At 37.8% G+C, this 18,109-nt stretch overlaps 1 protein-coding gene across 1 annotated transcript in view; it reads left to right on the top strand.

The window, feature by feature from the left end:
* ASPG (asparaginase) overlaps positions 1-18,109 on the top strand; it is an 87,313-nt gene that overhangs the window by 44,969 nt on the left and 24,235 nt on the right. Inside the window, exons 9-13 of the mRNA XM_083353122.1 lie at positions 904-1,017; positions 5,766-5,885; positions 7,573-7,668; positions 8,548-8,711; positions 14,369-14,455. Of these exons, the coding sequence (XP_083209248.1) occupies positions 904-1,017; positions 5,766-5,885; positions 7,573-7,668; positions 8,548-8,711; positions 14,369-14,455 (581 nt within the window). The remainder of the gene's footprint in view (positions 1-903; positions 1,018-5,765; positions 5,886-7,572; positions 7,669-8,547; positions 8,712-14,368; positions 14,456-18,109) is intronic.

The raw sequence follows: 18,109 nt of genomic DNA, 5'->3' as shown, positions 1-18,109 counted from the left end.
GAACGACCACGGGGGGTTTCGGAGTTGGGCGTGGCAGGGAGGGGGTGAGGGGGTGGAGCATGGTGGCGGCAGCGCACGGGAGGAGGCTTACCTGGTTGGGCGACGGGCGAAGGGACTTGTAGGGGAGGGGTGGGGAAGTTATAGGGAATGGGAGGGCGTGGACGTGTGTGGGTGGAGTATGGGTGGGTGTTTTGGGTGTGTATATAATAGCGTTGGCTGCAGGTAGCGGCCAACGCTGGCTTTGTTTCTTGTTGCGGCTATTGCCTTGAAGAATAAAGTGCTTGCAGATCGCAGCGGAAGTCTCTCGTTCCTGTGTTCGGCACTCTGCCCTGCTTGCTGCAGGACGAGTATTGACAGCCTGCCCTTTGGAACCAGCTGCCAGTGGAGCTGAGGACTGCCCCCGACCTCCGTTCATTCCGCCGGGACCTGAAGACCTGGCTCTTCGAGCTCTCTGGCCCAGGCTGAGGATTAATCTTATTTTAACTGGGGTTTTATTTATGCAGGGACAAATATAATTTTTTAAATTTGTTTTTAACTTTTGTATCTTGGTTTTTTAATCACCCTGTAAACCGCCCTGAGTCCTTCGGGAAAGGGCGGTATATAAATGTAATAAAATAAATAAATAAATAAATAAAGGTTGCAGTGTCCCAGGGTCATGTGATCATGTTTTGCAACCTTCTGACAAGCAAAGTCAATGGGGAAGCCAGAAGCCAGAAAGGTCATAAAATGGGGCAAAACTCACTTAACACATGTCTCCTGAGCAACAGAAATGTTGGGCTCAATTGTGGTTGCAAGTCAAGGTCTACCTGTATTTGCCCCAGAGCTGTTTTTTTCAAACTAGTTATATTAGAAAGCAGTGCATTAATTCAAGTTGCATTTTTCCCCCCATGGCATTGAATATAGACTCTCATGGATGCCGGGGTAATTCCAGGAGGGGATATGACGCCAGAAGCTGCTCTTGCCAAGTTGTCCTATGTCCTGAGCAAACCTGGACTTACTTTTGATCAAAAGAAAAAGGTAAAATGACTTTTTCTTTTGAGTTTTTAAATGTCTACTTTCTTTACCTTTCTTGCATATAGGATCCAACAAACTGCATAACTTATAGCTCGTGGCCAAGAGAAGTCTCTGTCTGTATTATTTAAAGAACAGCCTGCTCCTGGTGCTGGCTAAGTTCTCACACAAAATAAGCTACACACACATACAAAAACAACAACAACAACAACTAAGCAGGATCAAAACATATAGAGATAATTTGTTTGATTATTAATGTGTGTGAAAATACACCCAGTGGAGTCAGTGTGCATGGGTAAGTCCATTCAAGATTCATATTAATACGAATAAATAGGAATTGGAAAGCAACAGCAAGGTTAATATTGAAAATTTGATGATGATGATGATGATAATCATCATGATCATGATATTGACATAATCTCATCCTCTCTCAAATATGATGATGATGATGATGATATTGACATAATATTTCCCTCTATCAAAAATCAGAAGTTAGCCTTGGCCCCAAAATAAAAAATAAGCGGAGCAGTTCACTTCCATTTTCTTGAGTGATCCTCAGAACCAGTTGTTGCCTGCTGAACTTCAGAGACAAAACAGTGAAAAATCCTGCTGAACTTTTTTTTAAAGTTCTATGCCATGGTCAAAGAAAGTCTTTAATATTCAATTGCTGCCCATTCATTATGTTTCTTGTAGCTCCCAGAGGCTGAAAAAATAGTACATACAGTACAATATAGGTAAAAAAAATATTACCTATTCTTAATTTAGCTGCTCCTAATGGGAGAGAAGAAGGGACGTGGTGGCTCAGTGGGTTAGGACGCTGGGCTTGTCGATCAAAAGGTCGGAAGTTTGGCGGGTCGAATCCCGAGTGCCGTGTAACAGAGTGAACTCATCCCAGCTTCTGCCAACCTAGCAGTTCGAAAGCACGTAAAAATGCAAGTAGAAAAATAGGGAACACTATGGTGGGAAGGTAACAGCGCTCCGTGCGCCTTTGGTGTCTAGTCATGCTGGCCACATGACCCCGGAGACGTCCTCGGACAAGCGCTGGCTCTTCGGCTTTGAAACGAAGATGAGCACTGGCCCCTAGAGTTGGAAACGACTAGCATGCCTAATGGGAGAGAGAGGCCCATTTTAATAAAGAACCTTCCCCAGTATGCCCACAGTGTGGTTTATGGTGTACATAGAGGCTTGTAGGTCAGTTTAGTATAAAAATAGCAAACAAAGAAAATACTGCAGACTTTTTACCCATGAAACAATAGAATTCTACATATTCTACTGCAAGGTGTTTCCTATAACCTATGGAAAAATCTGTATGTTTTTAGTAGCTAGAGTTAGGAATGCTGCTAGCTCAATGATAGTTGAAAGATGGTATAGAGAGAACAGCTACACATGTCCCTTGCTAAAAGTTATCCTGTTGCTTGGGAAGAATCCTTGTATATATTTAAAAAAGGGGCCTAACTTCCCTGGAATTAAACTTCCCTTTAATTCCCTGGAATTAAAAAATTCTCACACCTACAGTGTTTTTTTATTTTATTCTTTTTCAGACATGCCTAAACAGTATTAAAAGTGACATAGTCTTTCCCACAGTACTCTTGCTTTCTTTAACTTTGTACAGCCATGCTTCTAGATAGATAGGCATCACTAGGCATGTATATTTCCATATTCTCTCTAATCAGGGAACAATTCTGCATTACACAAGCATTCTGCATGTATGTGCAGCACTGTTTTAATTTTGTTTTAAGTCTTTCCCCAATATGATCCCAGAATCTCTCCTCTTCCTCTCTTTCTAAATAATTATCAGTGTTATTGTTAGAACCAGACTGGGCTTAGCTATGTCATCTTTCAGGTTAAAGGCTCTCAGATCACAGTGGTTGACAGTGGCCTTTTGTCTTTATTAGGGTTAGATTCTTAAGACAAATTGACATGGAACCTTAATTCATGCTCAACAAATATGTATACTTCACACATACTTGGGTCATTTCATACAATACAGGTAGTCCTTGGTTGAGGACTGCTGTGTTTAGTAACCATTTGAACTTTCAAAAGCATTGAAAAAGTAGTTTTACCAACTGGTCTTTGAACTTTAGTCAGTTGGGTTAATGGAACAAAATAACAGAGTTGGAAGGGACCTTGGAGGTCTTCTAGTCCAACCTGCTGCTCAGGCAGGAAACCTTTACCATGGCAGACAAGTGGTTGTCCAATCTCTTAAAAACTTCCAATGTTGGAGCAGGGAATTTCTTCTTAGTTCTGAGTTGCTTCTCTCCTTGATTAGTTTCCATCCATCTCTCCTTTGTCCTGCCTTCAGGTGCTTTGGAGAATAGCTTGACTCCCTCTTCTTTGTGGCAACCTCTGAGATATTGGAACACTGCTATCATGTTACCCCTAGTCCTTCTCTTCATTAAACTAGACATACCCAATTCCAGCAACTGTTCTTTATATGTTTCAGCCTCCAGTCCTCTGATCATCTTTGTTGCTCTTCTCTGTACTCTTTCTAGAGTCTCAACATCTTTTTTACATCGTGGTGACCAGAACTGGGTACAGTATTCCAAGTGTGGCCTTACCAAGGCATTGTAAAATGGTATTAACACTCCACATGATCTTGATTCTATCCCTCTGTTAATGCAGCCTAGAACTGTGCTGGCTTTTTTGTCAGCTGCAGCACACTGCTGGATCATATTTACCACTAGGAGTCCAAGATCCCTAGCACAGTTAATACTGTTGAGCCAGGTACCAACTATACTGTACCTGTACATTTGGTTTTTCTTGCCTAAATGTAGAACTTTACTTTTTTCACCATTGAATTTCATTTTGTTAGCACCCAATTTTCAAAATCCTTCTGTATCTTAAGCCTATCTTCTGGACTGTTGGCTATTTCTGCCAGATTGGTGTCATCTGCAAAAGTGATGAGTTTCCCATCTATCCCCTCATCCAAATCTTTGATGAAGATGTTAAAGAGTATTGGGAGTACCCCATTACATACTTCCCTCCATGTAGATGCAGTTCCATTGAGGACTACACTTTGAGTGTGGTTGGTTAGCAGTTACTAATCCATCTGGGGGTGATTCTGTCTAACCCACATTTTCCTATCTTATCAAGTAGTAGGTTGTGCCTTACTTTATCAAATGCCTTACTGAAATTCAAGTAAATTATATCCAAAGCATTGCTCTGGTCCACTAAGTTGCCAGCATTAAGTCTCAAGTTGATGTCAGACCTAATGACTATGAATGATTTGATTAACATCTGCAGCTGAAATGACATTGTAATTCTAGCATTGTTACATGATGTTTTACTTAAATACCATGTTGCTTAGTGATGGAGTTGCCGGTCCAAATTGTGATTATTAAGTAAGGACTACTTGAAATCCAAATAAGCGAATTAGGAGAAAACTCTGCACTTACCAAATCCATATCAGAACTACTAATTCATGTCTATTATCTTAGCAAGAACTAGCAAGAAGGAGATTGAGTAACCTTTCTAACATTGCTAACCTTGCTAACTTTTCAAGGTGATTAAGTATGAATGATGTTCCTGAAAAATCTTATGAAGAGCAGATCAGGAAGCAGGATATCAAGGCCCCTGATCATATATGAATTTCCATCCAAACACAGATCTTAGTACTTTTTTATTTTATCCATAATATCTTTCTCATATATGTATGTGATACATCCAGTCCATAGGTCCAGCACACATGTAAATTACTTACCATTTTGTGTGCTTTTAAGGATTCAGATTTATATACCTGCTTGGAAACTTAAGGATTATCATGTATTATAAATTTTGTACATTTCTACAGGCTTCTGTAGGATTCAGTAAGGTTCTGAGAATTTGTTGTGATGCAAACTTGGCTTTCTATGCCTTAGTATCTCATTCTTTATTATCTCTGATATTTCATAGCCCTCCTCTTGGCCTCTTAACATGTCATCCTCTCCTCTTCTCGGGAAACCATTTGTCCCTTCTATCTTTCCAGAAGAAGGAGTTTTGACCTCAGCTGCAAAGAGGTACTTGTTCAAATGGCACTTGCATCATTAGTCTTCCTTCAACATACCCCTGAAACTTCTTGATTGTGAGCACAGTGCACAGTGTACATTCAGGCAGTTCCTTCATGCCCATAATGCCATCTCTCTATGCTTAACCCACATTCTCCCATATTTCTTACTCTTCTAGATTTCAGATAGAGTCATAATGTGACTGATGATGTTTGCCTCAAATTATTGCTACTAGTATTCTTCCTGCAGTAGCTAACTTAATAGTAGCAAGCTATTTAACGTGGTTTTTATCCTTCTATGAATGAGTTTATGGTTATAAGACAGGCAATAGTATCTACAGGATTTGAGGAAAGGAATCTTTCAAATTAGTATTAACACATAAAAAATGAACAGCTGTTGTGAGTGTTCACATTGTGCACATTAAATAAACCAGGTAACATAATCTTAATATTTAATACTATGTATAAAAGATGAAATAAGTTTGAGCAGTATGACTTTGCTTCATCTCTTTTTTATATTCTTTCTTAATTTCACTTTCTTAAAGTTTCCTTGTTGCATAAAATCTAGGGATTGTAATTTAATTCATTATACACAAACAGATTGACTAGAACTCAGTCTCAGCATTCCCACCATCACCACACAAACCGTGGCACCACAAAGAACTTCTCCTGGGAGGATCTTCTTAAATAGTCGACTCGGATTGGAGTAGATGGTCCTTCAGTTATCTTAGATTTATTTATTTGGATTTCAGACTTGCTTTTCTTTATGCAGATGCTGAATAAGAATCTGAGAGGAGAAATGACTGTTGTGCCCATTGGAACTCAGATAACTCTCAAAGATTGCAAGTTTATACAAGAGATTGCAAAATATCTGTTGATCAGCTGCAAAGAGGTACTTGTTCAAATGACACTTGTTTAAGCAAAGAGGACACTTGCAGAACAGTTTAACCAGTTGCAAAATAAATACCATGGTGAAAAGATTCCCTTCCCCATTACTACTTTCTTTTACCAAGGAAGGGTACACATTTTAGAAAATAATAGCAACCAATCCAATAACATTATCTTGGAATTTAGCTTCAGTACAGTAAACAAATATTAACTCTAAAATGATGAATATAACCACAGTAGATTTAAAATAATGCCACAGAATAAGGCTGAATGTATGTACATCCACAATCATTTTTAAAAGGTACTAATCTAGAACTTTCAGATAGAGTGGAACAAGCAGATTAACCCACTGATTAAATAATTTAATATTTAAACCCCTTTAAGGGTATCTGATTTCCACAGACATAAAGGGAGGAAGGAAGCAGGCCCCAAGTCAATGGGACCACATCCCGAAACCCGAAACTGCACCCCTGAAGTAAGAAACCAAAATAAGACCCTGCTGTTTGGAACATGACCAACAAACAAGTCTGTAAGAGGAAATAAATGCAGACTGATACTGGGGAGTTTGTGACTGGAGGGCTTTAAATAAAAGTAGTATTAATTTAAACTTAAGACTGCTTTCACTTGGCAGCCAGTGAAGAACCCTATATGGTAGTAAAATATGACAATGATATGAAAGGTTCAGAACAACCTCAAATGGCACTGTTATGCTCTATGAAGATAAAAACATTCCAGGGTGGTTGACCACACATCATCAAGAGCCATAAAAGATTGATAGAGTTCTGTATCATCAATGTAAACATTCATATTGGAAACCGTGATTCATAATTACCCAAAGGGAAAGATAAACAAAATAGCGCCCATATTTGATCCCTGAGGGTCAACCCCCTCCTAGGACTTTAATTCACTGTGTAATACTGTCAAAGAACAAGGAAACAAAACAAAACGAAACCCTTTTAAACCAGTCAAGAACATTGACAATGATGTCCAAAGACTATATCCTAGACAACAATATCCAATGCTCAAGTGTGCCAAATGAGACTGTCAGGTCCAAATGAAACAGGCCCAGTTCAGCTTTGGAACGCAACAAGTAGAAAGAAGAGAGATATTTCCCACCTGTATCAGACCAAAAGTCTATCTAGTCTAGATGTCTCTTCCCAAATAGATCGACCAGATATTGAATGGAAATAGATAGCTATTTATGTGTGCAATACATCCCCTCTTGTTTGTACTCACCAACCGTTGCCTCTGACGCTAGAAGAGAGGGCCATCATCTTTTCTTCTAATCAGTTGTATATTCAGCACATTAAGACAATCTGCAATTTCTATTAGCTATGTCAGGCTCTTTCATTCATGTCTTTTATTTAATTTCATTTTTATAGCTCTTCTCTAACAGATTAAAGAAAGATATAATAATTATAATGCTTGATAAAAATATGTTTGAAGATTGCTGGAGTGGCTGAAGTGCAGAACTGATGGAGAGGAAACTGCAATTTCATAAAAGTTTAAAAATAAAAAGGGTCATCTTGTCCATGTGCTCATTTTGCACAGACAGTATTGAATCCCAGACCTCTGTGTACTAGAAGGAGAAAGCTGGCATTGTTCAGGAAGCGATTCCCCAAACAAGCATCTCTGATCAAGCGCGGTTGGAGGAAGTACATATAACTAATACTTTTATTTCTTTTTCTCAGGAACTAGCAGCTGTAAGGGATGCTTTGACTCCTTCTTTGGCATGCGTGGCTGCAAAAAATGGTGATTTAACTGCCTTAAAAGTCTTACAGGATTTGGTAACTGCCTCTTATTTCATTTCTTTTTATATGACTCTTTTGGATTTTGAAACAATTTTTGCTCACCAGTTAATTTGAATGGTGTTTTCCCAAGAGGTTATTACATGGTCTCCAGAATTTGGATTTAGAAGGAAAATGAAAATCCAGACATGTTAGATTATCTATAATAATTTCAGGAAGTCTTGTGCATTTATTAGAAAGAACCCCAAAGTTACAGCTGATTAAAACTGGAAGCAGTTTAAGAAAACAGCTATATTTTTATATTTTTGAATAGAAAGCAGCAAACTTCCTCTTTTGCTCCTTGCAGTCTAATTAAAATTCCATTAACTCTTAGTACATCCCTCAGGTAATCTTAATATTTCACAATTGCAGATGGGAAATTCTTATCTTATTCATCCTGCATCCCACATTTTTGCTTAATAATGCAGTTGTTCTGGAAAATTCAGAAGTGAGTTTGCCCCAATTGTTAATATATTACCTCTAATCATTAGATTGTTACATGAAATTGTATTAATGGATAAAGGGTTTATATTGATGAATGTACAATGAATGTAAGAGAGGGTGAGCAGGATTCAGTTACTAATAATTCTCCATGTGAATACACGCGCACACACACACACACACACGCACACACACACACACAGAGGTTCTGGATTGATATTCAGATCGTAGTTTTAGATAAGTCTTCTCCATTGGTCCTAAAGTTCATGAGAATGAATGAAATAATACTAAACAAATGAATAATACAGTGATAGAAACATTTCTTGTTTGTCATAAACCAGAAAAAGATATGTATATACCGTACATTAAATACTGTATTTTAAGAAGACATTAAAGACAGATACAATATCATATACATTTTAAACAACTTTATTGTAGGGTGGAAACCTGAGCTCTGGTGATTATGATGGTCGTACTCCACTTCATGTTGCATCCTGTGAAGGTAATTTGAAGATAGTCATGCATCTGTTGAAGTCCGGTGCAACTGTATATGCAAAAGACAGATTAGGAGCTACTCCACTGATGAATGCTATCAAGTTCAGGTATCTTATTAAAATACAATTTAAATCAAGCACCCTGAAAGATTTAAGACATAAGCAGCTGAATGAATTGAAGCCCAGTTTTATTGTTATATATTGGTTTTGGGACAGATAAGTATTATATGCTGAAGGGCTGGTCTCGGCCACAGTTTATTCCTTTACAAAACTTGTCTTTTCCAAATCAACTTTCATGGTTGGAAATGAAAGAGATGTTTTTAGTCATGTGCCGTAGCCCAAGCAATAAAGATGGAAAACTTTCTAATAGTATAGTAAAAGATCAGTAAATATAAATCACTGTTCTTGTTCACTCTTCAGTCTTGTTACACATTGTATGTATTGCTATTGCTATAGAGAAGAACACAATGAGTAAAGAGACTGCATATGTTTATTATTAATTTCTATGTGGTGAAAAAAAATAGTGTCTATTGGGAAGATGTTTTGGCAAATACACTGTTGTATGGAAGTTCACTCATCAGGGGCTGTTTATAACTTTGAAATCAATTTCAAAAATATATTTTAGAGTGTGCATGCAAATGAACATAGTATCTATATGCAGTTCTTTAAAGTAACCATATCTTTTCCTGGCTTGACTAACATCTGCAACTATCACTTGACAGGTGCAACAAATTTTTGTTAACTCAAAATCAGAAAGGGACTTTTTCTGAGCATTTTAATGGATTTTAGCACTTTGTACATGTTATGCCCCTCTCTGTAAACTACAATTTTTTCTCCTTTTAATTCTGATTGGCTTAACTATTTATTTCATTGTCCCTATCCTAGTAATTGAACAAGAAAGTCCAGTCTTTGCAGATACTGTATATATTTCTATATATATTTCTATATAAAGTATATATTTCTATACTTTATTAAGTATATGTATGCAGCGCATGCCTCTTCACATCTATGGAAAGAGTTTGATGTAATAGATCTAAATGTTTGCTTATAGCAGCTTTCCCCATGGCTCATCGTATAACACTCACTAGTAAAGCTTTTTCTTTAAGGATTCAGAAAAAATGCCTGCTGTAGTGTAGCTTTCTGATGAGTTCCAGAATTGTTGGATGACAGTTTCTATCATTACCAGTCCACAAGGCTAAAACTGGTCAGTACCTCACACTTTTGGCTTAGTATTTTCCTAAGATATTTGGCATCTGTTCCAAATGACCTGGGACCATACGATGGCTAACCAGGTCCTACAAATACCAGAACACAGGAGAGGAATTTCCTAAGGGTTTCTAGTGCAAGTGAAAAACACTTACAACTGAGCAAAGATAGCACTTGCTCAGCACGCCTGTGCAAAATGTTCTTTAAAGTAACAGCAATGTGCCTGTGTGTGTTTTAACCACACCCAGGGCTGCCTGAGGAATTTCACATGAGTTTGTTATTCAGATTCTTTTGCTTTACCACTCCCATAAGGAGGGAGCTTGAACTTTTGAAATCTGCCAAAAGGGGGACTAGTAGAACAGAATGAATTTGGGTTCAAGATTATGCTCTTGTTAGAAGGGACTTACTAGTCATCATTTTGTAGAGTCTGGAATGATTGCTTTAGGCTCCTTTATGCTGGAAGACTTTGCAGCACATCTTAAAATGGCAGGGGGTTATTTAAGCCTGGTAGCATTACATATTATTACTGCAACTGGAGCAAAAATAATGTTGTACTGAGATGTTGCTTTCATTCAACAGAAGTGTTCTGATAGTTTTAAGATTTTATGTGAGAAAATTACTTGCATACTAACATGCAGCCCCACATATGTGCCCAGTCACTCATAAAGCATGTTTATTTTGTGTTCAATTTCCCACAACATTTTCTTCTCAAATAAGTAAATAAATAAACTTTAGTAATAAAAAGGAATTGTGAGATTTAAAGTACAACTGTGTATTGCTTTTTGTGTTCATCAGCGTGATAGAAACAGCTTGTGAGGGCCTTAAACATCAATATTCCTGTTTGAAATGTTGGATATTTTATGGGGAAGCAAAATAAACATCTGACAATATTTATGCCTTCTATGATTTCTTAACCCTAACTGGGCAAAGAAAAATGGTAAAGCTATTAGTTATCTGCAAATAGGCATTTTGTTCTGGCTCTTTTAAGGGCAGAGTTTTCTTGCTCTGTTGCTTCCTGTGTTTGAACTTTGTCAAGACTATGTAAAAGGTCAATTCATTATTTCTTACCAGAGAACAAAATTAAAGAATTAAATAAACTCCATCATGTTGAGGCCTTGGTTTAACATTTGCATGTCTTTAAGTTCCTGAAGGAAAGGAAATATCCTTGCTATTCTCATTCCTATAAAGATTTGCTTGCATTTCAAATTCCAAGTAAGCCTACAAAAAACATTTAAAAACATATGTAAAAATAAGAATGTCAGCTGTCAGCATTAGGAAATCTTTACACTTGCTCACAGCATAATAACTATAATCATCTTTATCATGTATAATAATGCTTTGGAGTGTTTAAGGTGAGGTTATAGCTTTGCATGTAAAAGATTTCTGATTTATTCTCTGGCTTAGTGAGTGAGAAGGATTTCCGATACCATTTCTTAAGTGGATCAATCTATGACTAATGTAAAGTATCTCTGTTCTATTTTTATTCTGCTCTGAGGAGCAACATCCAGGGGGCTTCCAACAACCTCCCATTTATGGGCTAAACCCATACTTTTTACTTTATTTTTTCTGTTCATTCCCATAATGTAGATGAGAAGCTGAGACTGAAGTTGATATTTTGCCTAAAGTCCTGCCTACTAGTTCTCATCTGAAACAATCCAGGATCTAGGCCAAGAACGTGTGCTGAAATCAATGGGACATATTGTGATTACCTCAGAAAATCCAGCATTTGTGTTAGAATGAGACAGGGCTTGCAGTTTACCTATTCAAGGCACTGAGTTACCTGTATATAGTAATTATCTGCAACTCAGTAAGAATTCCACCCAGTCATTAGACATTTCTGTGTTGGGTGAGTTGTCTGTCTGCTTCTGATTTTCACTTGAATATTAAATAAGTTATTTGTAGCCCTTGATGTCTTCAAAAGAGTTTTCAGATACTCAAGGAGTGTAATCAGTGGTTCCACATTGTCTTCAGCTATGCAGGTGCATTACAAAGTAACTTGATGGTACAGAAAGGCGCCTATGAGCTTGTGCAATTTGAGGCATTTAGAACTGACAGTGTAAAAAGTCACATGGATGTTTCCTCAGGAAAAAGTTGTGGCATTCATTAGGATTTACACCTGGATGAAATTCAGAGAATTTTATTCCAAGTACTTAGGAACCCACAAAGATGACTCCTGCAGTTTAGTGTGATTCACAATTCATTCGCTTCTACCCTCCCCCCAAAATGGTATGACCTAATTCATGCATAGGTTATCTTCAATTTCCACAAATATTTATTCATATAAATGGTACATTTGAAAAGTTACCTACTAACTGAAAAGGGGAAAAATATCTAAGGTGATATTTTGTTTCTCATGGAATATTTGCAATAAAGTATTTAAGATAATAAGCAAACGTAATCTGTAATTGTTATAGTTAATAATACATCTGTGCTGAGCAATGAGGACTTAATAATATTGCTTTGCAGGAGAAGGGCAATTACTTTGATAGTGTGATTTTAATAGTACAATAAATGAGACGTAAAAATATTTTGAAAAAGAATGTGTGCAGCTTATTGAGAAACAATAAATCTAAGAAAAAAAAAACCCAGTTCCTCCCTTAGAGATATATCTAATAACCCAAGCTAGGTAGAGGGTGCTTTAAACTTTTTTACCCCTGATATCTTGCTTTCTAATCTACTTGAGATACAGAAGGAATCCCTGTTTCATTCTTCAGAGATTTGGTCCTACTGTTAGACAGAAATGCAGGTGTTATATCCCCTTTAGGAGTGGGCCACTAGATTACCTTACTCATGAAAAAGCCCAAACCTGTGTCTGAAGTGCTTTTCAAGGGTCTCTGATGAGTGGAAAAGTGTGGAAGAGAGAGAGCTGGAATATGCATGGAAGATCACTTAGCATGGTTCTCAAACCACAAATGGTAGTTTTAACAAAATGAAATGCTTGCTAATTTTTAGAATTAAAAATATCCAATGAAGCCTAATTGGGGAGGGGAGGGATGCTCTATTTTGATTTGTGATTTATTATTTTTAGTTTTGTTAATATTGATTAAAAAGTTCAAAAGCTGGAAGTGTCCTCCAGCTTTCAAATCCTATTCAAAATAGGATTGGCACTGAAATGCTTTGGCCCATGAGCCATTGGAAAACAAATGGCAGTCTAAGCAGGCAGCAATGACTTTGTTTCAGCAGTTTCTAAAGAAGAGCTGAGTTGAAATAGTCTTATTCATGAGCATGGAAATAGTCTCTGAATTATGATAGCATTTCCATACAAATATTTACTGTGTTAATGTTGGCTCCCTGCTATATTTTCTTTCTCTTCCTCTGGCTTCCTAATTTATCTAGCTTTTTCTGCCACATTACTGATCAATTATACGGGCTAATTTAACTTTTGTGATTTTTTAAAAAAAACATCTGAGGTGACTTAAAACTATCCATTGCTTTGGACTGGCTACCAAAAAAGATATTGCAACATGCAAGAGTGGGAACGTAGCATGTGTTTTCAAACCTTTAAAACATCCACACGTGTCTTCTGGGATCATACCCTGATCTCTGCAACTGCCACAGGACCATGGGAAAAGATGTGGTTGCTTTGCAGACAGGTGCTACGATTGTACATCTTTTGGGAATTGCATCCAAAGCATTGCAGAGCTCGAAGGGGAGGCTGTAACAAATAATTGAGAACAAGGTACAGTTGGAAGAAATGGTGATGTGTGTAATAAGGCAGACTGTGAAGGTAAAAATGAAGATGACTTTAGTGCATAACAGAATTAGCCAGAAGAATAAAGGCTGCAAAACTACTAAAGTCTAGGTGATACAAGAAAACAGGACTTGATTCCCTGTTTGGACTATAAAATCTTTTGAAGGATTGCTCTTGATGATATGTGGAAATATGGTATTAAATACCACATAATCTTTCAACAAAGTGTTTTGGGTTTGCACTAGTCATGTATCTCTGTGAGCAACTTTGATGCTGTTTTTAGATTAATGGTGATTGAAACCTGGATATTTTGAGTTGAAAATTCTCAGTTGGGTTGTGGTAGTTTAACATGGAGGCATGGATGTAAATCAACCTCCCAGTGGTACTGGAGCTGCAACCCCCAGAATTCTTATTTTCTTTATATAGATTTATATGGCTCCTAATGTCATAACAGGGCAGCCAACAAAGATTAAAACAATAGTTATAAGCAACAATAGTTGCCTATAGTTATAAGAAACAATAGTTATAAATAAACAGTAGTTATAAGTAAACAATACATCCCAGTCATAAAAATCACAACACAACAGTGCTCACCTGATCTTCTGGTCCAGGTGGCTGGGGAAACAGCCATTAGTCACCATGATCTTCAGAAATCCAAGAAGGTGCCATCCCAGCACAGTTTTCAATTTTTTCCCCTTAGTTTTCCCTTTAGTTATATTTAGTTAGATGTGATTTGCAGGGTCCCATTGTGAAGGAAATCCAGCGTGGGAAATCCTGCTTATCAAAGGATTGAAGGTGGTGTAGATGCTCTTATTAAAGCACAAATAGGATGGAGAATAAAACTTTTTCCTTCCCCTCTTTTCTAAAGGAATCACAAAGTGATTGAGTTACTCCGCAAAACTGGAGCTCACCTTTCCAGCCAAGAACTTATGAATGTTGGGACAGAACTCTGCAGGCAAGTATAACTCTGAGCTAAGCAAATATATATCTCCATCAACTGATTTAACTCCATTGAAGAACTGTACATTTGGTAACTAACAGCTGAATGTGTGATTTTTTTTTAAAATTTCAAATATTGGTTTTTATGAGTAAGACTGCTCTTTTATGACCCCTGATATGCCTTCCCAGAGGTTTTGGCATACATTTAATCACTGCTCAGTTATTTGGAGGTGTAAGAGAATTCTCTCCCAGACAGTGGCAAAACTTTGAGATCAGAGAAGAGAGCTAGGAGCATTTCAAATGTTTTGGCGGATATGCCAGGAGAGTCACTGTATACAGAAATTTACTGATCCTCTAAATCGGTAACAGATCTGTAGTAATCCAGAAACTAGGGCAAATAAATATAGTTCATTCCTGTGCAATAGCTGGCAAAGAAAAACGAAATGCTGTATCTTCATCCTGTTCAGTCCTAACAAATAATGAGTTTTGCAGAACTTTAAATGAAACAGTTTCTGTGGACTCAGATCTTCCTGTCAATAGTGGAAGAATTATAGGAATTAGAAATAATGCTCTGGATTCAGCATTAAACACCAATATAATTTGTTTTCTCATTCTTCATCTGACATTTTCTATTGTTTCATATTTTTCTGGTTGAACTTTATTTTGCCCGAGACAGAATTCTTTCCAACTTCCTATCAATCAAACAATCTGAAAAAGGGCAGAATCTTATTTTAATAGTAAATAATAAAATTGTGATACTGAGCCAGTTTGGTGCAGCAGTTAAAGGCAGTGGGTTAGAAATCAGAAGACTCTGAATTCTAGTCCTGCTTTAGGTAGAAAGCCAGCTGGTTGACCTTGGATCAGTCACTCTTTCTCAGCTTTAGGAAGAAGACAGTGACAAACTACTTCTGAAAATCTTAACAAGAAAACAGCAAGGATTTGTTCAGGCAGTTGCCAGGAATTAAGACTTACTTGAAATTATATAAAATAAATAAAATGGTAGCAATTGCCGTGTTCATATATTAACATTCTAAAGGAATTTCTTAATTCTCATTTTACTGATTCACTGACATATTTATTTTATAAGCTACCCTATTGTCATGTTCAGATCCCAAATTGTTTTAGTTTCGAGGAAAAGTCACTGATGACTTCCATGGGACAGCAAGATCAGCTTGGAGTTCTTGGGGAGTTTACTGGTTCCTTAGTAGGTGATCTGGTTCAGAACTTGACAACTTGAAGCAAGTTAGGCACTGGACTCTTTTGTCTCTATACAGCGTTTTTTCTGGGTGACAGTTCAGATTGACGTAATGGTTTATTGAGGGGTACTGTAAAATGAAACACCTGAAACAATGCCTGGAGCCCTGGTGGAAGAAGACTAAAAATGAATCCAATCAAGCACAGGTACATGCTTATGCTTGAGCCTACACCAGGGGTAGGCAACCTTGGCTGTTTTATGACTCTTGGACTTCAACTCCCAGAATTCTGGGAGTTGAAGTCCATGAGTCATAAAAGAGCCAAGGTTGCCTACCCCTGGCCTACACTATGTGATGCAGGAGGAAAACCTGGCTGACTTCTCTGTTACTGTGTTGGTGAGGTGTTATCCAGTGACTTTGTATCTCCCACCCAACCACTGTGATCCACTTATTACACAGCATTTTTGCTGGCAAAGTTGCTCAGATTTGCTAAAATATTGACTCTTAATAGTCAAGAAGACTTTTATCTGAGATTCCTTTTGGCCCATGACCTCCATGGAAGGGGTTAGATTGTCCTCTGACATGTGTAGATTGGATCTCTGACCACCTTTCCTGTAAAGGTGGAGAAGTGACCACCTGGATCCATGAGACCGTTAAGGGGGAGCTATTATAGAAGGAGGCAGTAGTTTCTCATTTTTAAAATGGCTAACTAATAGTAATAACAGAAAGTGAGACTTACACTCTGAATTAGAGTAATGACATCCTCATATATCTGGTTCTGAATGATTACATTAGATCAGGCAATTGTGCATGCAAGAGAATATTGGTAACAAAACAACTGAGTGAGTTATTAAATTTGCACATTTAAGAGTTGGAGGGATGGTGGGGAATGCTGGGAGTTGAGGTCCATACATTTTTAAGTTGTCAAATTTGAAAATCGCTGCATTAATATATGTACTGCTTTGATTCCAGACTTTTTGCTGCTTGAGACAAAAATTAAAGCAGCATCCACCTATAGTTTGCAAATCTCCAATATCTACTGCATGGCTAAATCTTATTCATTAGCATCAGTATACCCAGTGTTCGTCACTGTTTCCTTGCTCCTCTATCTTATACCAGATCATTGCCCACTAAAAGAAGAAGTGCATTACCAACACACACACATCTTGTAAACAAAGCTAGGTTCAAAAGGTTACTTCTCTGTCTGCTTATGACCCTTCTCGTGACAGCCGTTTTCTGTGAATATTTGTAAAAGAGTGCTGTCAAAATTCCTGATGTGCTCATTGACCTAATTTTTTTCCTTACCTTATTATGCGTCATGCATCAGCCTTTTTTAAACTTGCCATATGTGATATTGATAATCAAAATCCCAAGGACAAACAAGTATTTTGCAAGTGGGTTACAGTTAAGTTAATGCTATGAGGTGATTGGTTGCACAGTGTGCTAAAAGAAGACTGATCAGCGCAGCAGATAAGGAGTTATTGAGTAGTTCTTCCACTTATTTCCTTGACTTCACAGCTGAGGGAATTTGAAATACAGGGAAACTTCCAAGTGTCGCTCAGTTGATATTCTGCTCACAGAAACACATATTTTACTTCTAATCTAGCAGTTTCCAAAATCTGCCCATGTTTTACCAGAGGAAGTCTGTATTGGCTCATTATATGTAGTCTGGAACAATTATTTCTAAAATTGGTTTCTAAGCCTACACAAAGTTGTATTCAAGAGCAACAAATTCATTGGGAAGCAGAATTAATTTAACCAAAGAATCTCCATAGAAATTCAACCAAATCCTACTAAAAAGGATATTTAGAGGTAATTAATTTGTACAGTATTTGGACTACCAAAGAAGAGAACTCATTTTTACCTTCTATTAAACTAGTCAAAAATTCTTGGTCTGAACTATTGCAAAATGATATATGATCCCAGTTACCTTCTGCCATCTCTGGCTTAGATGACCAAGTTGCTGAAGATTAAAAAAAAGAACTTAGAGAAAAGCTAGTTAGCTACTGTTAACTTTCAAAAATACCGTCCGGCCGCCCTGTTTAGGGTAACCCGCTCCCTCCTTAATCAGGAGGTGAGTGAGGAACCCTTGCAGGGTCGTGCCGAGGAGTTTAGTCAACATCTGTCGGACAAAATCGCTCGGATTCGGACCGGTCTGGACTCCGACTGGGCAGAGTCTGATGATCAGGACACGGGCGGTCTTGTCGATATTATCTGGGAGGAGTTTGATTCTGTGACTCCAGAGGAAGTGGACAGGATTATGGGGAGGTTGAGCTCCACCACATGTTTATTGGACCCGTGCCCTTCCTGGCTGGTTTATGAGGCTCGGGAGGGGACACGAGGCTGGTTCCAGGCGGTTATATCTGCCTCTTTGAGTGAGGGCAGTTTCCCCGCCGTCTAGAAGGAGGTGGTGGTGAGACCTCTCCTCAAGAAGCCTGCCTTGGACCCAGCTGTGTTAAATAACCTTCGTCCGGTCT

Source organism: Vipera ursinii (genome assembly GCF_947247035.1).
Source record: "Vipera ursinii genome assembly, chromosome: 1".
Lineage (NCBI taxonomy): Eukaryota > Metazoa > Chordata > Lepidosauria > Squamata > Viperidae > Vipera > Vipera ursinii.
This window is presented reverse-complemented; position numbering and strand designations above follow the sequence as displayed.